General features: G+C 47.2%; 1 protein-coding gene across 2 annotated transcripts in view; it reads right to left on the reverse strand.

The window, feature by feature from the left end:
• tup (LIM1_Isl and LIM2_Isl domain-containing protein tup) overlaps nucleotides 1-22,433 on the reverse strand; it is a 155,503-nt gene that overhangs the window by 73,928 nt on the left and 59,142 nt on the right. For both annotated transcript variants that reach the window (XM_050188788.3, XM_050188787.3), the window contains exon 3: nucleotides 13,019-13,266. In XM_050188788.3, the coding sequence (XP_050044745.1) occupies nucleotides 13,019-13,266 (248 nt within the window). The remainder of the gene's footprint in view (nucleotides 1-13,018; nucleotides 13,267-22,433) is intronic.

Here is a 22,433-nt window from a genome sequence, read left to right on the forward strand (position 1 = left end):
CAGAACACTGTGTCCTCCTATAAGCTTTGTCACTGCTCACTTGGGGACAAGCTGGCAGTCCATATAAAAAAATATACATCCTAAGTCAATTAATTCATTCAGGAAGGTACAAGTTCTCGTCAAGGAACACTCGAAAGCTCTTAGCAACTTCCTATTGGGCTCAATCGCTCCGTCAGCCACAGCTTTTCAGTTGTCGTAGCCCCTTTGGCGTTTAAAACAGCCCCGGTTTGAACCCACGAGACAACCCCTTGAATTTAGCGAGCAAGCATTCGAATGACGGGGGGGGGGGGGGGGGGGGGGAGAGACACCATCAGTCTTCCTAAATAAGAACCTCCAAGCTTCCAGTGCATCTAAGTTAACCGGAGTTCCCTTATCAATCACTTTTACCTCAAAACGTGCAAGAAAGAGTACAATCATGAGCTGTATATGCATGGAACGAATTTGTTAATGTTGAGCCCGTATCACCATAGGCTTGAGTGCGGGATAAAAACAGAATTTTTTCACAGCACTAAAGTTAGTCCCAAATCAGGTGCAACGGGAACTCTTTGGTGGTTGCAGGAGTACTAACGCCACAACGCGAACTAAGGAGTCGATGTTGATGCGCACGCTTGTTCAAGGAGGCGTGTGCAGAGTACCACGTGCGTCCGTTCGCGCGTGCCACGTCTCGCCCACACAGCAACCGGTGGCGCCGCGTGGTCGTTCGGCTTCGCTTTACGACGTCATTACCGGCCGTGCACGGGAGCACAACGCGCGGCGAGCCCTTTGTTGTCGCCGATAGCTGCCCGCCGCCTCTCCGTGCAGGGTCTCGCCGCGCTTTGTTGTCTTCGACGCGCGAGATAGTCTTAAAGCGGCTGGAGTTCCTGATACGAAGAAGTATACGCAGGAAACTATGAGAGTCTGGCCTAATCAAATAAAACTATTCCTGTTGCATAACGTTCTATCACAAGTTTCTCGCAGCTTTTAGGTCGCCTTGAAAAGCGTATTTGTGCAACGAATACATTACTAGCCCATCCTTCAACGCTCAATGATGTGGTGGTGGTGGTGGTGGTGGTGGTGGTGGTGGTGGTGGTGGTGGTGGTGGTGGTGAATCGTAGCAACAGGCGTGTTTAGCCTGGCGAACAAGGCCGGCAATTGCTCCGCCCGAGCGTCTCGCACAATACCGCTGAAGGGTTTCACCATATGTCCATCAAACCAGTCTCTCTTAAGAATTCGATGAGGAGACGTGAAGTTTCTTTGCGGGCTATAACTGATCCCTCGGGAAATATAAGGTGTTGCAGGCGCGCATGCGGAAGGTCCTTGTTTTGCAGATTCTTCAGATCTCAACCGTCTGGATGACATACCGCCCTCGGAATAAATGAGCGCACCTGACCTCTCTCCTGGAACGTTGGCCTCACTACTGTACAGGGCGTCTCAGCTAACTTTAGCCAGAGTTTAAGTATACGCAAATGCCACGTAGCTGTTCTTTAGTTCTGACTTTTAGTTCTATTTAGTTCTGGCTAGAAAATAGCCACCTCCTGACTTCAAACTTTATGTTATATTTGGCTTTTTTGTTGAAAGCTGTGCTTTCTCGCTGATAAGGATGACCTCCATCCATGTACCGGGCTCCAGTATAAAGCGGAACGCGCTTAAAAGGACACTAAAGACAAGTATTAGCTCAAATAAAGTGAAACATTTGTGCGACAGAATCTCTAAGGTGTCAATTTCATTGCGAACAGAGCCTTAATAATCGAGAAATTCAGGTAAATGCAGGGCACGGTTAGAGAATCCCCAGGGACATTCAAATACTTGCCCGATGACGAAAGCACTCCTCAGTTAAATTTTGTCACTAGTACTGAATCATTCGTTGCAAAACCATCATTGCATAATATTATAAGACGAAATAAAACGCTACTTGTCAAGTTCTATTTCATTTTTAGAAAAAAGGACTAATTGAAATTACCCTTGACGATGCGGACGGTCGAAAGGTTTCGTTCTCGCTCGACTCCGCGCCGTACAAGCTTTCGCGTTTCACTATAGTTTCGTTATCGCGAAGTGCTGCGCTGGATTTGCTGGCTCGCGAAACTCGCACAAACTGCAAGGAGCAGAGAATTCAACTTTCGTGTGATGTCGCGGGATGCCTGAACAGTCTACGCCACCTGACCAAAAAGCAGCTGCAGCGGCGAATCCACCGCTCTATCTTGGCTCTGTAGCCCCGTCTGTCCCCGTCTGCCGGGGTTTTACTCATCGACGGCAGCAAAGGGTGGTGATGGCGTATGCAACATCACCACTCCCCCCCCCCCCCCCCCCCCCTCCCTCAGTTGGGTGGCCGGAGATTTGAATTTCGAAAAAGGCATTCGGACCCTTCAGATACAATTTTTTTTCGTAAACTAAGTCTTTTCTTGGGGCGAGACAAGCGTTGCGAGGTTTCTGGAATGGTAGTTAAACAATCCACGCCGACTTAGTTTTTGCCTTTAGTGTCCCTTTAACTACGCACAGCGAGCACGAAAACTGGTAACGAGCAGGTAAACACATAAAACTGCGCAGCTACAGCGACCACGTCCGATTCCCGTTTCAAGACACTCGATATCGTGGCCCCAGTTGTCGTCATTTGGCATCGCTTTACCCCAGAGTCATATATCCTCCAGCCCGTCGCGCAACCTATTTCTTCCTTGAGTCACGGGCGTCTGGTATAGGTACAACAAGTCTGCGGGCCGGCAATGCAGATTTATCAAAACAGGAGCACAAACGCACAAACCAAAACCAACGTTCCACGAGATTTCGGTAAGACTCGAAAAATAAGGAACGCCGTTCCGAAGGGCACTGCCGGCGAGGTTTGTTTGTTCATTTACGTCTTCATTTCCCCGTCCGCAAAGTCGCCCGGCACTTCTGCAGGCCGCTAAACCGCGCACGTCCAGAGAGGACTCGTGTAGCCGATAGCGTACGCCTCGGTACATACAGCCTGGCTATATAGGTAGGGAACGTAAACAGCATCACAGGCGGGCCCAGGCAAGGGAAGCTTGGGAGTGAAGCTGTGTACGTGCGCGCGCGATAGTGAGACGCACGGTGCGAGCACCGAGGCGCACGCTCGCACTCAGCGCGTATTCCTGTGCTCGAAGAAGGCGGGGACATGGGAGAGACGGTGAGCGACGCGGTGGTGGCAGTGTAGGAGATGAAAACACACACACACACAAAGAAAAATGAAAGAAAGAAAGAAAAGGGACCGGGCCAGAGGAGAACGGCAAAAGACCGGCGACGACTGCTCTCGCGGCGCGTCTGCTGCGGTCGGTTCGGTACAGCGCTACGGAAATGAAAGGGACTGTAGCGAGAAGTGCAGCCTCTAGTTTTACTTGGGGTATGTACCACGATTCGTACACTTAAAGATATTCAAGCGCAGGATGATTCTGTAAGAACGTTATCAGGATGCCGAAGGGTTCTGATAGCTTTTGTTCGAAAAGCATAACTGAAGACGTTGTGGAAGGGAGGCAGCCGAAACATTTTCACACGCCAGACACGCAAAACAGCGGTGCACTTGTGACCCAAAACGTACAGACCGGAAACAAAGAACTACCAGAAAAGCAAAGAATTTTAGACCTGTACAACATGCAGAGCGTTAGTCAGCCAGTTGGTTCGAATGTTTCTGCTAGTATTCTTCATTGCTAAAAACTATCACCGAGTGTGAGATGTAAACGTTACTACTCTTTTATCATAGAAAGATCTTGAAGCGCAAGAGCACACGCACAAAACGGCGAGGGAACCGTGCACCGACCGGACAACGTCACAACTTCTTCAGGTGCGAGTGTCGGTTTTCTGTTCCCTCACCTTTTTTGTAGGTGCGCTCTTGCGCTTCAAGACCTTTCGATTATGAATATCAGCCTGACTCGCCTTCTTGCTGTGAATATTTTAACCTGGGCTTTGTAATTATGTATTTAAATCATTTCCAAGTCCAAACCTATATATTCACGTGATAAGTTCCTGTCGACAACGTCACCCTCTTCGCGATAGCATTACTCCAGTGACGTCTTCGTACTGCGCGCCAGCTAAACATCGCGCAACTGAGAAAAAAGTATCTACGAGACACTTCGACTCCGGAAGACGAAGGAAATAAAGGAAAAAAAAAATAAAGAAAAAAAAAAGAGTGAGAGATAGTAATAGAGAGATTTAGGAGGGGGCAAGGAAGAGGGAGGAGGGAGAAGCGGGGCCAGCGCAGGCAATTCATATGTGTCTTGAGAAAGGCGGCGGAGAGCGATACAGCTTGCACGCGCCCTTGCGATTTGGCTGTCCGCGGCGCAGTGTCCGGGCCCTGTCCGTGCGTATACAGTGCACGGAACTAGTGAAACGGGCCACAGGTAGGCGCTAGAGGTGCTTATCGCGGGGCAGTCCCGCGAATCAGCCACTTCAAAGGCACCGGGTCCGGCCCGGCAGGCCCCGCCGACGGTCTGGGCCGCAGGGCCGCATGGCGCCGGAGGCCGCCGCCATGTGGTTGCGCGCTGGCGCCACGCGAGTCGCACCGCCGCCCCATCGCCGCTCAGCCATAGCCACTTCGCCGCTCGTTTCTCTCTCTGTTTGTGAGCGTTTTTTTCTTGTTTGTTGCTGCGACTGGCTACCTACTGCCGCAGCAATGAGCACGCTGGCTTATCTGTCCGCGCTCTTTGTTTTAACCACCGCCGTATATATACCGGTCCCCGCCGCTCACTTTCGTGGGATGGGAGAAGGTGAGCGAGCTGCCCTCCTTAAGTTTCTCTTTCTCCATTTTTCCTTCTTTACAGCTGCGTTCTGCTGTGTGACTATAGTTTTTTAACTTTCAATTTTAATTCTGTGTTTTCTTGTTATGCCCCTGTCACACGGGCACTCGAAAGTCTTTTGCGCAAAAAGACTTCTCCGGAAAAAGAGTTTCGTTCGCAGACACACGACAGGGAGCGATCTCTTTTTCAGAAGCGGTCTTTTCTGGAAGCGTAGTTCGTCAATCTCTTTTAAGGCCGAAAAGGAGTAGCCTCGAAACCAGTGGGTGCCAGAAATTATAATACACTAGAGAAAACTAAGCAAATGCGTATTTTTCTGTCCCCTAGGCTAATCGTAAAAAAATAATTTGATGTCTCGCGGAAGGTGTAGTAAACTCAGCAGTGTTCACTATCTTCTGTATCCTCGTAAGCATTGTCGAAGGGGCCTCGTAAGCAGGCCAAATGCTCTGTAACCTGCTACAATAACTCTTTCCATTTACGTTTCTTAATCTGGTGTTCTTAAATCTACTTCAAAAATGTGTAATACAATAAGTTTTCACTTTATACTTTGAGATACATCAGTTTGTTCTGGCCGATTTTGTTTCGGATGCTAGCGCCACGCTTTCGGTAGCGTCTCCAGATGGAAACCCTAAAAAGAGTTCGTCTTTGCCGTGTGTCTGCTGCGCAAGGCCTCTTCAATAAAAAGCCTTTCAACTTGGTAAAAGACCGCTTACGTAAAAGAGTTTTTGCGTGTTCGTGTGACAGAGGTATTAGGCCTTTTCGGGGCGATCGGCAACGTGGTGCCTGGAGAAACAAATATATGGATGCGTAGATATAGAAACGGGGAAGTGCGTCATCGGAAGTGTTGCTTCAACGTCATCAGCGATCCATCTTGAGCATGAACATAGTGCAAATCAGACAGAAATCGCGTTTTCTCGTTCTCCCATCTCGCGGTTTGTGTAATACGACAATGGCCGTCTACATATTCTCGATGGAAACAACGGCGCTGGCTCCAATGTAGATCATGCACATGCGCGGTCGCATTGCGTAACGACTCTTTTCATTTTCCACTCCTTTTATCCTTCGTAACTGACTGCCCAAGCGGCAGGCTTTCGTTATCACCGGTATTGGCTGCTCGCTGCATGGGTGGTGAGAAATGAATAGAATCGAACGAAAAAAAAAAGAAAAAAAAAACCTTGCTTAATACGATCCCAGAGTCCGCATTCACGAAAACATTCTTGCCCTATAAGATTGTTCGCAATAGCAGATTTCAGTCAAACCCGACGTCTGGCCTATCATTAGCAAAGGTGGTCGGCCTATATCTGACAGAGATCATTTACACGAAAAAAGGTTTTGCGAGTTCGACCACTGAACCATTAGCGCAGCTGCTTCGACAGATTTTATGTACCATACGAACTTCCAACTTAAGATGTGGTACGACGAGTATGGGGCACGAGGCATTCCATCGTTCAAATAAATAAATAAATAAATAAATAAATAAATAAATAAATAAATAAATAAATAAATAAATAAATAAAACACGAAGCTTCAAGATCGTTAAATAATATAACTTTGGAAACCTTCAAACATAAACATGTAACAAAGTCCATGGAAGTTCTGTACATGTGCAGTGTCAGCCATCGACCGTGTTGTTTTCCGTTCCTCGAACGTTCCGCTTCCACTCGACGTTCATTCATCTTAATATCGCCTTGTCTCGACATGCCTGTCGAGTTTCTTCCCGCGGGTGTTCCTTCAGCACGGGCTTATCTTTAGAACTTGTAGCTCGCTTCACTTCCTGGAGGTCTACGGTCGCTTTGCGCGAGCGAGCCAGATGACTAAACTATATCGTACCAACTAATCACTTTTAACTTCATTTTATTTTGTCTCCGACAGAACATTACGTCGCCTCGCTATTTTTTCGTTTTAAGTCGTTGTCCCATAACCTTCGGCGCTTGACACAAACGAAACGCAAACGCGACGCGATCTCTCCGAAAGATAAGTCGTCAACGTGTTGCCGCACAACGTCGTTCGCGAGCCAAACGCACGTGTACATACAGGAAGTAAAACGAGCATACACCCTTTCTTTTGCATAACTTGTCGGCATACACAAGCACGTTTAAGCAGTGTCCCGCGCTCATCCTCATATAGACGGTCGTTATAAGCGCACAATGAGCCCGTGAAAGCAGCGACGAATAAAGAACAAACTTGGGACGTGGGGTGCACCGGAGGCGAGCAAGCGAGCCGGAAAGCTTGGCGCCGCCGCAATGAGATTGTTGGAACGTTTTTGCAAGCGCCGCGCGTGAATAATGAATGCGGCCCCTTCCTTAATCAGGTGAGCGCGCCGTTCCAAGCCGCTGCTAGCGCCGCTATAGGTGCGCGCTACGGTGGCCGCCCCGAAGCTGCTGGAAGCCCACGATCTAAGCACGAGCAAGACTAGCCAGGAAAGCAAGCGAAGCCCCGTGTATCCTCCCCCTCGGAGTTCGCTTGAACGCCGCGGCTTCCCTTTCCTCTTCTCCTAATCTCCCTCTCCCCTATTTTCTCTCTCGATCGTGCTCGTCCTGCAAAGTTGATTGGGTGGCCCCGGGGCGGTCTCTATTGTGTCGGTGACGCGCTCCCAAAGGTTCTCAGCTGCGTGCGAAAGGCTATGTGAGGTATAGAGACGGCAGCCAGCGATTGCGCTTTTTCGCACGAAGCAGCTGAACTGAGAGGGGCTTACCTTTTGTTTATTTATGTTGCAGCTTCGGCAGTCAGTCTGCCAGAAACGAAATACCGTTAAAACTATATACGTATACATGTTCCCAATCGCATTGTCCAGGATATGCGTAGACAGTGGCTGCATTGAATGGCATAACTTGGGTTGCATCAGAAAAAGCGGTATGACAACTGCAGCCTGTGAGTCAATTTTTCACGAACCGACGCACCCGTCTCATTGTCACATATTGGATAATACTCATCAGCCAGTTATGGCACACCGCGATGATTTTGGGTTCATTTCTACTGAATATGCAACAAACGGAACAGGATAGTGCGAACGCGGGGATTTCGTTGAATTCTGCACTGTGGAGGAGTGAACTAAATGCGCCCATGGGTTACAATTTTTGAATAGAATACGCATATAGTAGCATATATTTTTCTTTAAGTTATTCAGAAGTTTCCCTATACAGCGCGTATAGAACGTAGTACAAACCTACGGCCACATATTTTGGTTGCAGCTTTTCGTTCGTAGCCATCTGCCCACCGCTCTATCAACGTACGGCTATGTCATGAGGCAATCGGAGATCGCGGTGCTATGGTGGAGACGTCTTGAGAAGGTATTAACTAACAGTGACACGACTAGTAGTGGGATGAGAAAATATTTTGGACCAAAAATGACAGTGTACTGCGGAAAAGCACTCGCGCCAGGAGGCTAGCACAATAGCATAGGCATCGCAATGACAATGTACATTTATGTATAGTAAGTACTTCTTCGCCGAATTAATTCTGTGAAACTGCTCGGCGTAATAGTTTAGCTAAAGACAGCTGTACAAGACGTCGCGACTGTGCATATTGTAGCACTTCTGGCTGCAGAACGGCGCGTCTTTAAAACGGTGAGAATAACGCTCATGAATCAAACTAAGCTCAAAAACCGGCATGTCCCGCAGTTCTGTCGTTTTATAATTCCTCCGCCCTACAAGCATCAGGATCTGAGACACGGCTGAGAAAGTGGTTTAGATATAGTTTCTTCTTCTTTCGATTTTCTTTGCTAATTCAAACCGTCTGTGACCGACGATGTAAGAGTTCCATTACCATCAGTGGTCAATCAAAGTCCCGTTTGGGACCCTTGAGGTTCGAATCAAAATAATAAATAAATAAAATAAGAAGTTCTTGGTTTCGCTCCAAGTTCGATGCAGTTCCAGTGACAGTATGCTACTTTTATTTGTCTTGTTTTGAGTCGATTTACTTCTGATTATGGCGCATATCAACCTTGATGGATTGGCCAAGAATCGGGTGGAATTAGAATACATTAACTGTTGTGACTGAAAAAAAAAAAAACCGAAGCGAGGCAAGTGCTCGTAACTGCTATCACTGTAATAATGCTTCTGCGTGACAAGGGCAGGTGATGGTTTAGAACTTGTGCGCCTTACCTGTGACACGCAAAAGCTGATTACCACCAAGGAGTTGCCCCTAACCTTTCCGTATATTTGTTATTCTCTGCGGCCAAGATATAGGCACGATATAGTCTACAGAAGCGAGGAAGCCAACTCCTACGGTGGATGATGATTATGATGATTATGATGATGATGATTTATTGGCATTCCCCTTGAAACTGGGCAGAGAGAAGTCGCCTAGCCTGCTTGAGTTACTCATGTGCTATGTATGCTTTTCATTCTATAGCATTTTTGTATACATGTCTCTAATCTTTTTTCTCTTCCTCAAAACTTCTCTATCAACGTTGTACAGCTACCTATATGCCTATATAATGGATCGGGTCGTATCAATCTCTTCTCTGCCTTTTTCCACCAATACTCCAAACGTCTCTTGCTTATGTCGACTGCTGACAGGTTGATGCTTCTGTTCGCTTTAAATCCAAGCGCTTCTGGAAGGTGCACGGTACTTATGCGTGAATCTTTTCGGATTCCATTAGGGTGTGGTGAGTGGTTTCTCGATTTTTGCTGCAGCATACACATGCCTCATCTACTTGTGAATATTTGCTCCGGTATGTTTTTGTCCTTAGGCAACCAGCTCGAGCCTCAAATTGTACGGCACTGCTCTTCGTGTTATCGTACAGAATTTCCATTCTAATTTCTTTCTTCTCATTCTTGTAAATCTCCATGGTCCTTTTTGTTTCCATTCTTTGCATCTAACTAACTGTCTCTGTTTCTCTCACTTTCTTTCTGGTGGCTCCTGGTCGTCTATGTATAGTTTGGATTACCTTGTACTTGGTCGCCAACTTTCCTGACCTCTAAAGTCCATTCTGTGTCCACGCTTTTCAGGTACAGATACTTGTGCACTTTAGCTGCCCATTTATTTTCATCCATGTTCCTGAGTCTTTCTTCAAAACTAACTTGGTTCTGAGCTTCTGTGACTTCAAAGCAGGCCCAGCCCAAGTCAGCGCGCACTGCCTCATTTGTGGCTCTTCCGTGGGCTCCCAAAGCCAACCGGCCTACCAATCTTTGTTTAATTTCCAGCCCCGACAAGATATTCGACTTTAAACAAAGAATGACATTTGCGATAGTTAGCGCTGGCAGCATTACTTCTTTCCAGATTCCGCGCACTATCTCACATTTAGTGTGGCCCCAAGCAATCTAAGTTTCAACATTGCTGCAAATTCCGATTTACCGTTATTTTCAGATGATCTTGGTGGGTGCTTGAGCAAGTCTTTCCTTCGTTTATGTATACGCCGAGGTATTTATATTGCTTCACTATGGGTATGACTAGCTGTTGAAGTGACACCACGTAAGTACTTGTATCTTCATTAAAGAGTATAATTGCCGATTTTTCTGAGCTAAACTTAAGGCCTAGGTTTGTCGCTGCGTTGCCGCACATATTTGCAAGTCTGTGTAAATCTCTTGCATTGTCCGCTAGTAGCACTATGTCGTTTGCATACATAATTGCGGCGACCTTCTGTTGCATCATTTGTCCATTACGTATGTATGATAACTGAAACCCTAATTCAATGTTTTCCAGTCGTCTTTCTATGCCCTTACCATAAAGCGCGAGCCACAATGGGAACGGAAGACATCCTTGCTTCAGTCCTTGGGGCTTGAGAATATCCCATAACAATTCCCTGTATACCTTGTCGTATAGGCTCCCTTAACATCTAGAAATGCTATCCATAAAGGTCAAATCTGAGCTACTGAAATATCTATGCACTGAGTTTGTACAAACATATTATCCTCTAAGCGTCTGCCTGGTCTGAACCCATTTTGTAGTTCCCCCAGTATATAACTCTTTTTTTTTTTTACTCGCTTCGAAAGTTCAAATTGTATGACTTGCATTGCCATTCTATATAACACCGACGTCCATAGGACAAGCTCGTCCTATCCTTATCACGTTTGCATTTGTAGATGAGGTTCGTCTTGCGTTCACGCCATCCAACGGAAACTTTCTTCATTTCCATCACTTGCTCAATGACATCAGCTCAGCAGTGCCACGACCCTGGCACCCGTCGCGCCGCCTACCGGGGACGACGCAGCGAACGTCGCTAGCAGTATAGCGCTGCACTCGTCGCCGAGTGCGCAGGAGGTCGGACGAGCAATTAATTCCCCCTTCCTCGCCGCGTGCCGCCCCCCGTCTTTAGCGAGTCTCGGTCGAAGAATCGGTTCCGTTGGCGACGGCGGTGTCTCCCCGCCCCGCCATTAGCTTAATTACCTCCCGCAGGACTTCAGCGCGCGTTGAGCGAAACGGGCGGGGACAGAGTTTTCTGCACTTTCCCGAAGATTTCAGCACCGACTGCTTGACACCCCTGTAGAGTCGCCCTAAAGCTCCCCATCTTGCATAGTAGGACAGCCTTTTTTTTTTTCTTGCATTGTTAGCGTGCGCCTAGCTTGCATATATCAGGCACCTTAGTAATAAGGGAAAGCTTAAGGATATCTCGTAAAGAACAAAGAAAACGGAAACAACGATTTGTGCCTGCTTACATGCTCCTTACTGATCTCTGCAGGCAAAAAACGAAGTTGAAACGTAAAATCTACTCGTTTACGTTCACTTTTTTTTTTTTGTCATGTTACGTTTGCGGGCTGCAGAACATTTACCTTCAGCATAAAGCAGCCTCACAATTACCTTCCTTGACGAACAAAGTAATGACGTATTTTCTGAGCACTGACGCGTCCGAAACAGCGGAGTACAATATGTGCTCACTGTCGTTCATTTACATGCCCGCACGTATACTTAAGCGCTATCAAGATAGTGACCCATGCAGTCAAACAAGCGAGTCTCGAAGGGCCCGCAGCGTGGAACTCATTTCATAACAGTGTGTAGAGTTGGCATAGCTGAGCATGCGGCTCATTAAGAGGGCCGGCAAACTGTCGTTCAGAAAACTTTGGCTGTGTGAAATGCTATTACTTCAGACACAGCGTAACTCCTAATTGTTGACCGCCTGTTCCTATATGCTGCCGGAAAACCTTCTGTGTCAATGAATAGAAAGCTACGGAGGCAGAGCGTGCGCAAGAGCGCTCCTGAAAAAAATTCCCGCATTCTCAATGGCGTTATTTGAGGCCTAGGAAAGGAAAGGGCAAAGTCTTATTTATGCAGCAAAATAAGACAACGTGCACCCCTGAGTGGTAAAGTTGACTTATTTTTCTGCTTTTCCGCACTTGCGCAAATACGAAACTTTCACAGATGGAAGCTTCGCTGATTCAGTATCTCTGTAACAGTTGTGCAAAAGTTCCGCCTGTGTAGCTTTCCTTTCATGGTTGCAGAAAGTTGGCCGCAAGTATAGTTTCGGGTCGTGTCTTTTACTCATTGTTAAGCTAGATTTCACGCAATTTGACAAGCTAATGGGGCTTAGCGAATTTTTATATAATCGATTACGTGCATAGCTTCGTGGTGTGCATACTGTATGAGGTGGAAGGCGCTATAACGCGGACTCGTGGCGAAATCGCTAGGAACTGCGAAACACTAGAACGCAGATATGGCACATCTTTCTTCAAAAGTTAACTGGAGGCTGCATTGAACGAGAAGAAGGGAAACAGAGAGGCTCGATTTTTCTCCATCATGACAGTATAAAGCCAGCAGGCAATGAAGCCAAGGAAAGCATAAGAGTGGTCGAAATGGAAAATGTAGAAAACAATGACGAAAAGTGCGAAGCTTGTGAGTTCCGTCCCCACCGACGACAAGTTACTTTTCGTGCACTTTCAGTTCCCCTTTTCTTCATTATTTTCTGAAATTCTATTTCAACCGCAGCTAATTACACCTATGCTTTCCTTGGCTTCATTGCCTTCTGGCTTTATGTGGAGGCTAATACTTTAGTCAGCCTTAGAGCCCGATCCTCATCCCATCCCACGTTGTGGTTTCGCGCCGCTATTACGGAATAACAGCAACAAAGTACGATATGGAGAAGCGTACTTGTAAATAACGGAAATGATATATATATATATATATATATATATATATATATATATATATATATATATAATTTGGTTACGGAACATAGTTAATTTGATTGCCCTTTTCTCCGTGTTCTGCACCGGCTTTTCTTCCTCAAGCATAAGCATAACCAGCCGTCTGGTGACAGCACGCTTTGTCGTTAACTCTCAATGCTTGTGAACAGCATGCAATAATATGTATTGAACACAATGCACTGCACATGACATATGAATCGAACTGGGTTATGGACTCACGAGCAACGTGAATGCCGTTGGCGGGCGGGGCCCCGTGCGCGGAGGAGGCGAACTTGTCGAGCACGTCGTGGTCGGCGCGGCAGAAGAGGCCGTCCTCTCGCAGCGCGAACTCGTCTCCCGGCATGAGCTGTCGTTCGCAGGCCTGGCACCGGAAGCAGTTCAGGTGGTACACGTGCTGCCGGGCGCGCATCACGAAGTCCGTGCGGCAGAAACCCAGCCGGCACTTCGAGCACTTGGTGCCGAACAGCCTGCGTTGAGCGCGCGTGCAAACGTACGCTGCTGTAGGAGAGAACGCGAACCTTTACACTCTGCACTGATTAGTGACGGCTGTGCATGGCGGCGACAGAAAGATCGAGCGACAAGCAAAAACGGTCTACTCGCGCTTAAGCACGTTTAACACTCAAACACTCCTTTCACTCTGGATTTGATGTGAGAAGCAATGCAGCGAAGTACGACTGAATGGTCCGTGGACGACCACCGGTAAGGCACGACACGCCTACGATTATGACCGCACGGCTCTATGCACCTCAAACTGAAGATTTGCATAGTTCGTTCGACATCACAAGTTGTAACGGCTCAAGTGGTTCAAAATTATTGATTATTGATCGAACTTTTGTTCAGAGGCACACGTTAGCTCGACCGCATACTTTGACCTGTCAGAGCCCGACCTTTCGCTCCGAGTAAACTGCGATCTTTCCTTACGAGTAGCAACTTTACCGCATTGCCTATTGATCAACATCGTACAGCTGTTCGCATTTCCTGTTCGCTCTTGGCCTTACTGCACACTCTCACAAGTCTGCTTGGGCGTCCGCTCGTTGCGGCCCTTTGTCGTGACGAACAGCGAGTGCTTTGCATACATGCTTATCGATCCATGCACACCTCCTCTCGTGACCGTAAAGAAGCGACGCCTTTAGAACCGTTCTTCGATCGCGTGCTTTCCTTTTCTTTTGCTTTTTCCCCTCGGCGACAGACCATGAGATGTAAGCAAAGACGCAGTTGACCCAGGGCAAACAGTCGCACGGGCGCAGTTCGGTTCCCAGTGAATTCAGTGCGGCCGAAAATGTCGCCGCCGATGGCGTGAGAGATCGGCAGCGCTTGTGCGTGCGCGCGGCTCGGAAGGGCGTGGCGGTGTGGCGGTGCCATCAGCATGTGGTCGCAACACGTGTTTCCGCGGAGCGTCGGGTCGTTGCGCTTCTTCGTTGTTAGCTCACGCAACACGCGAGGTAACAGATTCCGGTGATTGAGCTCCTCCTGTACACTGCCGCCTCACCTGTTTTGGCACCCACTAACGCAGTTATACGTGCTCGCCGAAATTACCAAAGGTGATTGCCTTTCAGGCCACTGAGCTGTGCCCGCGCTGGTAGCTTCCACGTGTGAAAACAGGCAGGCGGGGGAAGACGTATATCAGCCTGCTAGTATTCTTTTCACGGCAGTGAGCAGAGCATTACTGTGAACATTTCCGTCTTATTTACTTCCTTTCTTTCTTTCTTTTTCTTGATCATTCTTAGCTTTTATTTTTAATCTTATAGAGCCCAACAAAGTTGCTAATCAAGCTCGCTTTTGTTCCTTTATCATTTGCCTCGTGCTCGCTTTCATATTTCTGGCTGCTCCTCGAGCTTGCAATACTACCGCAGCTCAAACAGGACGAGGGCCCGAGAAGAGCACGCGTTGAACACACAGACACGGCACTGTGAAGTCTGTTTGTGCTAGGCTAGTATTCTAAGATGGCATATCTAAAGGCTGGAACCGCAAATTTAGTTGGCTGAGCGCAGAAGCTGGTGTAGAAATTCCCACTTCCTCGCTGTCACAAAGCTTGGCGGTTAAATGACAACGTTTAAAGAAGATGCACCAGGAGGTAAGGCGGAAGCAAAATTCCGGTCTTCTACCCTACACTAGGGGAGGGCCAAAGGGAAGTAAGAAAGGAACAGAGCACGGAAGGATCGCACAAATAGACACGCGCGGAGCGGTCTACGCAAGTTGCATGATGTCAGTCACTACAGTAAAGCCGTCTATACAAATCCGCGCCATTAAGAATTGTAAGACTTTTACGACTGGCAAGCTCGAGATGCCAAAATGGCCAGTTCCTAGAGTGGGTGATTATTAAAATGAACATAGTTTTCGTGCCCGCGGCAACTTGAGCGGCAGGGAGAGTAATTTGGGCAAAGCAGGGCTGACTACCTTTCGCATCGCATAGTGAAAGCAGAGAAAAAGACCGGGATGGAGAAGGGACACCGAGTTAATGCACACTGTTGGAGTCGCAGGCGAACTGTAGTCCGTTCATCGGTGTGTCAAAGACGGTCCGTCATTTCGGTTACATTCAAAAACAGCAGCACCACTCTTGTCGCCTTCTGTAACTGTGGCGTGCGAGGTCGTGGTCACAAGATCTTCCTCTCTCAAAATGCTCTTTTATTACAGCTGGCATAGTATGCCACGGAAAGCAAGACTTTTGTCATCAAGGGAAGAGAATCGAGATGGTGTGCAACAACATTTAGGAGCCTTTTTCTTCTTGTTTTTGTCCCCAGTGATGCTGAAATCTTATAGTAGAGTGGGTTACTATAGACGATACGCGCTATCGAAACTATAGGAGCTCAAAACAATCTGATTGGCAACTGGTCGTGCTGTACTACAAGGCATATCGCATGATAACCGTTTTTGTAAAGCTTTCTAGTTTTCGTCACCCCATTTCCTTTCATCTAGATTATTTAGAAATGAAGAAAATAAGAAGGAAAGCATCACCTTCCATGTCTGACATATATCCTGGCCGTAATAACAACAAATTCACTCTGGTTGACTGCCAGGCAATTTTATCCTCTCTTTTTCAATAGCGGTCACTGACACCACAGCGTCTTTACCGCAGGCGTCACCACCATACAAGCAATTAGTTAAGAAATATGTGTTATGCTGCGCGACGGGTACTACAAGCTTGTCATCTAATTCGCATAACTACACACAGCCGTGCGCGAGTACAGCGCCGCTGCCGGTGTATTTTTTTTCTTTCGCTTTTCCTTTCTTTCTTTCTTTTTGCGAGCATCGCGGCAAACCTAAAGAACGTCCGCGGGATATCGCATTGTAAAAAATAGCTTCTCCCACGGAGAAATTACAAGCGCGGCGCAGTAAACAAAAAGATTCCGACGTCACAAGAATACAAGATCTCGAATTTCTACCGCGTGGTCTATTATAGGTGGTCCGCGCGACCTTCACACCGCCTCCGTATCGGACGAAAAGCCCGCGGCGAGCCATGCGAGCTTATACGCGTACACATTCGCCGATGTGCGCGTGCCGCCCATGAAATAGAACCGAAGGAGCGAACGCTGAAGGAAAAGAAGAAGAAGAAAAAAGAAAATAAGAAGAGGGGGGAAACACGGCAAGATTCCGCGCACATCTTCTTTGCCACAGGCCGCGCGATATTGGCAGCAGACAGCGCCCTCTCCCGCCACCTCTCTCTCTTTCTCCCCAGGCCCTGCCTTCATCTGCAGGCCAAGAGCGAAAGTAAACAAACCTTACTTCCGTTACCGTGGCCGCAGCCGATAACACGACACCGCACCGACCCTTACGAGAGCGTCGCCAGATATGGTTCGTCATCTCCTTTTCTTCTTTTCGTTCTCTCTCTCTCTTTCTTTCTTTCTCCCCCTTATGCGAACAGAACCAGTTCCTTGACGAGGGAATCGCCCCTCGAGATTGCGATCTCCTTAATTTGCCTCATATTCCATGTCACCATGCCCGGTCTCGTCGCGCGCGTCGTGGGCTCGGAGACACGTATACCTGATCAATAGCGCTCGCTTCGCAATAAGGAGCGCGCCGCGAGCGAATATATATATGAATGAAGCGGCGATACAGCGCTGACATTGAAACGCGAGAATATCTGGGCATCTTCGGCCCGACTTATGATCGAAACGTGAAGAGAATCGATACGGGGCGTCGCATAGCGCTGGCGCATTTCTCTTCGCTATACAAACTCTTCACGCCGAGCACGTATTTTTATCGCGGTCCCATATTTCTTGTCGTTCGGTTCGTGAGACGCACACGGTGCCTTTTTGACGGAAACAACTGAGAGTGTGAGCTACGTGCCACCTATTGGGGCAGTTTTCGATTATTAAGAAGTACTTTGTCGTGTGTTAAGTGAGCGCGAGCCGCGAATATGTGCATGTTGTGACTATCCTGGAAGAAAAAAAAGAAAGCAACTGATTTGCCGCAATGGGCTTCTCAATAAACGTTCAGCGCAAACATCTTAAGCGACAAACTACTACTTTCTAAATAGATAAATAAAATTCTTCGATGTCTCTTTTTTTTTTTTTGCCCTCTCGTAATCGCTCTGATTTTGATGTGTTCCATTTCTCTGCTATAGAGAGTTCATGTATTCATGGACAAGTTCACTAAAATAAGCTAGTGCATCTTTGCATCTTGTAATGGTTGGGGATGTCGTTGAACCTGGTAATTCTAAAAAAGTAAATTATGGGGTTTTACGTGCCAGAACCACTTTCTGATTATGAGGCACGCCGTAGTGGAGGACTCCGGAAACTTACACCACCTGGGGTTCTTTAACGTGCACCTAAATCTAAGTACACGGGTGTTCTCGCATTTTCGCCCCCATCGAATTCTGTCTGGTAATTCTTCTGGTAATTCTGTCTTCCCATTCCCATACATCGGAGGGCCCTGTAGAGGGGTCTACGTTCGTCACAGCTCGGAAAGTCAGTCCTCGAGCTACGTTGTGTGCCGCCGCGTTAGGATTGTCCTCTCCCGTTGAGTCGGTGGTGTGGGCTGGTATCAATAGGATTTTGACGCATCTGTCTTCCCTTGTGGGTTTGCCTTTTCTGAGTATGTTTAGCGCCTCAGTTGAGATCCGGCCGTTCGCGAAGTTGCGTACTGCCGTTTGGGAATCGCTGATTAAATAGCATGCGTTGGTTTGTGCTATGGCTAACGCTATAGCGGCTTCCTCCGCCGTTTCGATGCGTTTCGGGTTTATAGTCAAGCTTGTGCAGCATTGTCTGTTGTGGTTAAGTACTGCTGCGACAAAGCTGCGTTTGTGTTTGTAACGTGCAGCGTCTACAAAGACCGCGTCCTTGTTCCTTCCGTAGTTCTTCGCCATGTTCTTTGCCCTGCTTTTTGTCCTGCCCTCGTGGTGTATAGGATGCATATTCTTGGGTAAGGGGGGTACCGTGAGTTTGGCCCCTATTTCCTTGGGTATGTCCCGTTTGTCTCCGTGGTATGTGTGGTAGCGGATCCATAATTTATCTAGGATGTGTCTGCCCGCCGTCATCTTGGAGAAGCGTTCGTATACGTATACGGCTATACGTTGCGCTTCTATTAGCTCCTCTAGCGTGTTGTGCGGTCCCAGCTCTAGGAGTTTCGCCGTGCTCGTGCTTAGCATGAGTCCAATCACTTGTTTGTATACTTTCCTAATCAGACCGTCTAGCTGCTTCTTTTCTGCGGCGCACCATATGTGGTATGTGCCACATGTCGCCATTAGAGTTCTCTAATCGTTTGTTGTGGTATCTGAGACAATTCACTTACTCTCGTTTTTTTTTTTCTCTCTCTCTTTTCTAAGAATGGCAATATTATGCTGCATTCTAGCCTTCGCTGACCTTCGTCTGTAACTAAGCTCACCTAATTAAAAGCGTGGCTTCAGAGAACCGGCAGAACAGTTTAAGTGTTGTGACTGCATTGCGTTTATAGTCAATGATTTCGGTCACTTTTGATCATCTTTATTTTAGGCCTTCAACAAATTGAAGTGTTTAGTAGACGCTTTTAATATGCATGACGCACAGATGTTATTTCCACATGGAATGAGGATTTCTAGACTACATAAAACACGTTTTTCAGAATATTTTATTGGAGCACCCCACTACTTCTTTTATTTCGTCTTTAAAACACTATCCGCCTGCCCTCCGCAAACATATGTCATTCTTGCAGGTCTCGCTCTTACGCTACTCGACAGAGGTTTCAAAACGTCGTCCATCTTAACACTGTAAACCAAAACGTGCGGGCATGCCCCTACAAGGCTGGCGGCTGCACAAGGGGTTCGAACTCTTTAATGTTTTAACTGACGCGATATTCATAAAGGTTAGATTTCAAAATAAGGCAAGTGATCGGCATATTACGCGCGGTAGCTTCAACTCGAGCACCATTCTGCCAACACACTTGTATTAGCCAATTCGTTTGTATGCATTCAACTTTCCTGTATGCATATTGGCTGAATAAATTTTCTTACTGTGCAGCCTTAGCAAGTAAAATAATTATTAAGCGCTCTCTGACTGGATTAATTTTGTGGCCATTTGACCTAATATCATTCTGTTTGACACTTTCTATTTTTCGATGGACGTGGCATGCCTTTGTAATACACTCTCCAACCTATATTTGTTCTCTTTTCTTTTTTTTTTCGGTGTCTTATGTTCCGGGACCGTTCCTTAGTACACGCGGTAAAATTTAATCCACAGTTTTCCTCTATACGGTCTGCATGTTCTACATGGTCTCCATAGGAGCTACGTAAGGTCGAACGTCAACTGCTAGAATAATTAACACAAGGGGAGGCTTGCACAAACATTTACTAACGAAAATAATGACAAATTTAAGAACGCGCTCTGAAATGTTCCCTAGTCAACTACTATTGAACATTTGGGCTAGAGAATGTCTGGGGATTCACCAGTTCTAAAATGTACCGGCGCCGCTAACGAGTCTATTAGGCCTCATCCTCCCTTTTTCTCTGTCCTCTATCACTTTCAACTCCCTCTCCCCTGACGACGCTTCGCCATGCTCCTTCTGGGGTTGCAGAATCAAGAATCATTTCCTTCTTTAGATCACTATTGTCATCACTATAATCACCGCTCGAGCGTCGGTGCGAATGCTCCCGCGTTCTGGCGCCTATCTTAGCGCGAGCGACGTGCAAGAAGTAATATATATAGCAGTGAAAATGGCGGATGCCGGAGTAGAAAAAAAAAAACGCGATATCACGCGTAGAAGCGCCAGTGTCAACGCGTAGCAGGTACAGCTCTCGGCATTTCAGTTTGGCGCCTCGCTTAGCGTCGAAGTCGAGTGATGCAACGCAGGCCGACACCGGTAGAAGTTCTGAAACTGGGCCTGTACATCTCGCGTTGCGTCTGTGTCACAGCAATTAGCCTTGTACGTTGAGCGGACACCGCAACGGCCGATTATATGGCGGCTTTGCGACGTGTTGCCCGCGCAACGCCGCCACAATCGGCAGGTGCGGAGCGTTAAGATATGAATAGAACAACGGACAGAACGGCATCGCGCGATAAATATCGCACCCATGGCTCTCTCGCGTAATACCATCGCTTCAAAGGGGTGTTTCAGGGGATTTTATTGGTGATAGTCTTTCCATTAAGCGCCTTTCCTGTGCAAGTTGCATTCAGAGGATCTTGACTGATGGTATCTGAGTTTGCACAAACAAGAGACGCCTCGTGTCCTCAACTAGTTAAGGATGTAGCTCCGCGGGAGAAGTTGCTCAATACTCGAGCGCCGAAGAAGTGAGCTTCGCGAGCGCCCGATCCGGTCAAGCGCGGCGCGCGATTTTGATCGCGCGAACGTGACTTGGACACCTGTCAGAAACAATAGGGCACGAGACAACGCGCGTGCGCGCGCCCACATGGCCAATACCACTGCCAACACGGGGACATTATGCAGCGCGATTCGCTGGCGTCTGCGGGCGTTTTCTGCGTGCCCTCGCAGGTCTGCCAAAGGAAGGGAAAGCGACATCCTCGTATGACGCACACTTTTCTGGCGACCATGGCCCCGTCGAACCGTCGCAGGGTGTTTCGGCGCGTGCCTCTATTGACACCATCCAGGATAGTGGCGAAAACAACGGAAAAAATTGATTTAGACCTTGAGGACAGCCGTCTCCAGAAGTCACGGCGTCGTGAGTGATATATTCTGAAAGGCGCCTGGCTGCCGGCTCTTTCCTTTTGTTTTCCATCTTGACTGACCTTTTTTTTTTTTCCAGAAGCAAAAAAAGGTGGTTGGAGTCTTCTTCCAAATGGCGTAAATACGCTATGGAAGCGTTTCCATACATCTATACATATAGTTATCGCCTAATCCTATGAGCATGAATCTCCACATCTGCGCATGGCTCGCAGTGAATTACCTATGCATTCCTTTGCCCATAACAAGTAACAAGCAGCATTCACGGGTGTACCTCAGTATGAAGTTTATCCTTAACAAAGTGCCGATTATGCAAGGTTTTTTCAATATTCTGTGCCTCATTAGCTCAAGGTTTCTAGACTCTCATAACATACCGGGTAAAGTTTGTTTATATGCATCAATCCTGGCCGTCATTTTCTCTTCTTGCTCTTCCGCCTCTCGCTTGAGTAGTGTTTTTTTTTTGTTTTTTTTTCTGAAACATCACATGCTCCGGGGCTTCTGTTTTCACCCCTCCTGGAATCTAACTGTTGCTATTTCGGTTTTTCCATTCGATCCTGAATATTGCAACGAATTTACATACCTTGCTGTTTGGTGTTCTTTATCACAGTGCAGAGACCGGAAAATGTTGGATTTGGTACGCCCGCACTTCTTGGATTTAAGGCTGTGTCCCCCGCTCCACTGCAAGTATCTTGAGGCTATATATCCCAGATTGTAGTGTATTTTCATTGATACATCCGTATAGTGTGCGATCTGCTCCTCCATCTAGCACTTTTCCTGCAGATTAGGTTGCCAACAATTCCGAGCCCGTAATCTGCGGACCAGTGGCCGAGTGATTTCGTTTGATGCAGCAAAATTCAGTGTGCATTCTAATCCAATTGTATGAGAGTGGCTGTGACTACCCAACTGCCGCTTCCAAAACACACTTCCATCCACCATGAAAATCAGGATATAATGAAACGAATGTCTTCTGATCTCGTATAAGCCTCATAACTATCCATTTCATTCTTGATGGTAGGCCTAGGCGAACTTCAGCGTAATTTCTCTGTCAAGGAGTGAATCCTGGAGCTTCCTACTGCGAAAAGCTGGCCCATCGCCGGACACCATGCATTATCCTTGTGTTCTTGAACGTATTTTGTTCCGGCAGCACCAGAACATGACTGTCATCTTCCTTTTCTACCATGCGCCTGCTTTCATCTATTGTAACCAGGAATGCCTGAGTCTCAGTTACTCCGTTCCCTCGCTTTTTTGCTTTAAGCCAGGTCTAGATGAATTACTTCAAGTGGCACTCGAGAGAAAGTCTAGATGACCATCTGATTCCCTCTGACATCTGTCACTGGCATGTCGAGAAAACCTATATGTCCCATAAGTTGCATGTCTCTAATGAATTCATATGATATATATGGCAATTTACAGATATTTATGTGGGATCAGATATGCTTGATATAAGATTATTGGACATGGGGGTCATGGGGCATACGTTCTTTTTTTTTTTCGATAGTGTGATGACATGTTTGCCCGTTGTTTTCGATCTCGCCTTTCATAA

Source organism: Dermacentor andersoni, chromosome 2 (assembly GCF_023375885.2).
Source record: "Dermacentor andersoni chromosome 2, qqDerAnde1_hic_scaffold, whole genome shotgun sequence".
Taxonomy (NCBI): domain Eukaryota; kingdom Metazoa; phylum Arthropoda; class Arachnida; order Ixodida; family Ixodidae; genus Dermacentor; species Dermacentor andersoni.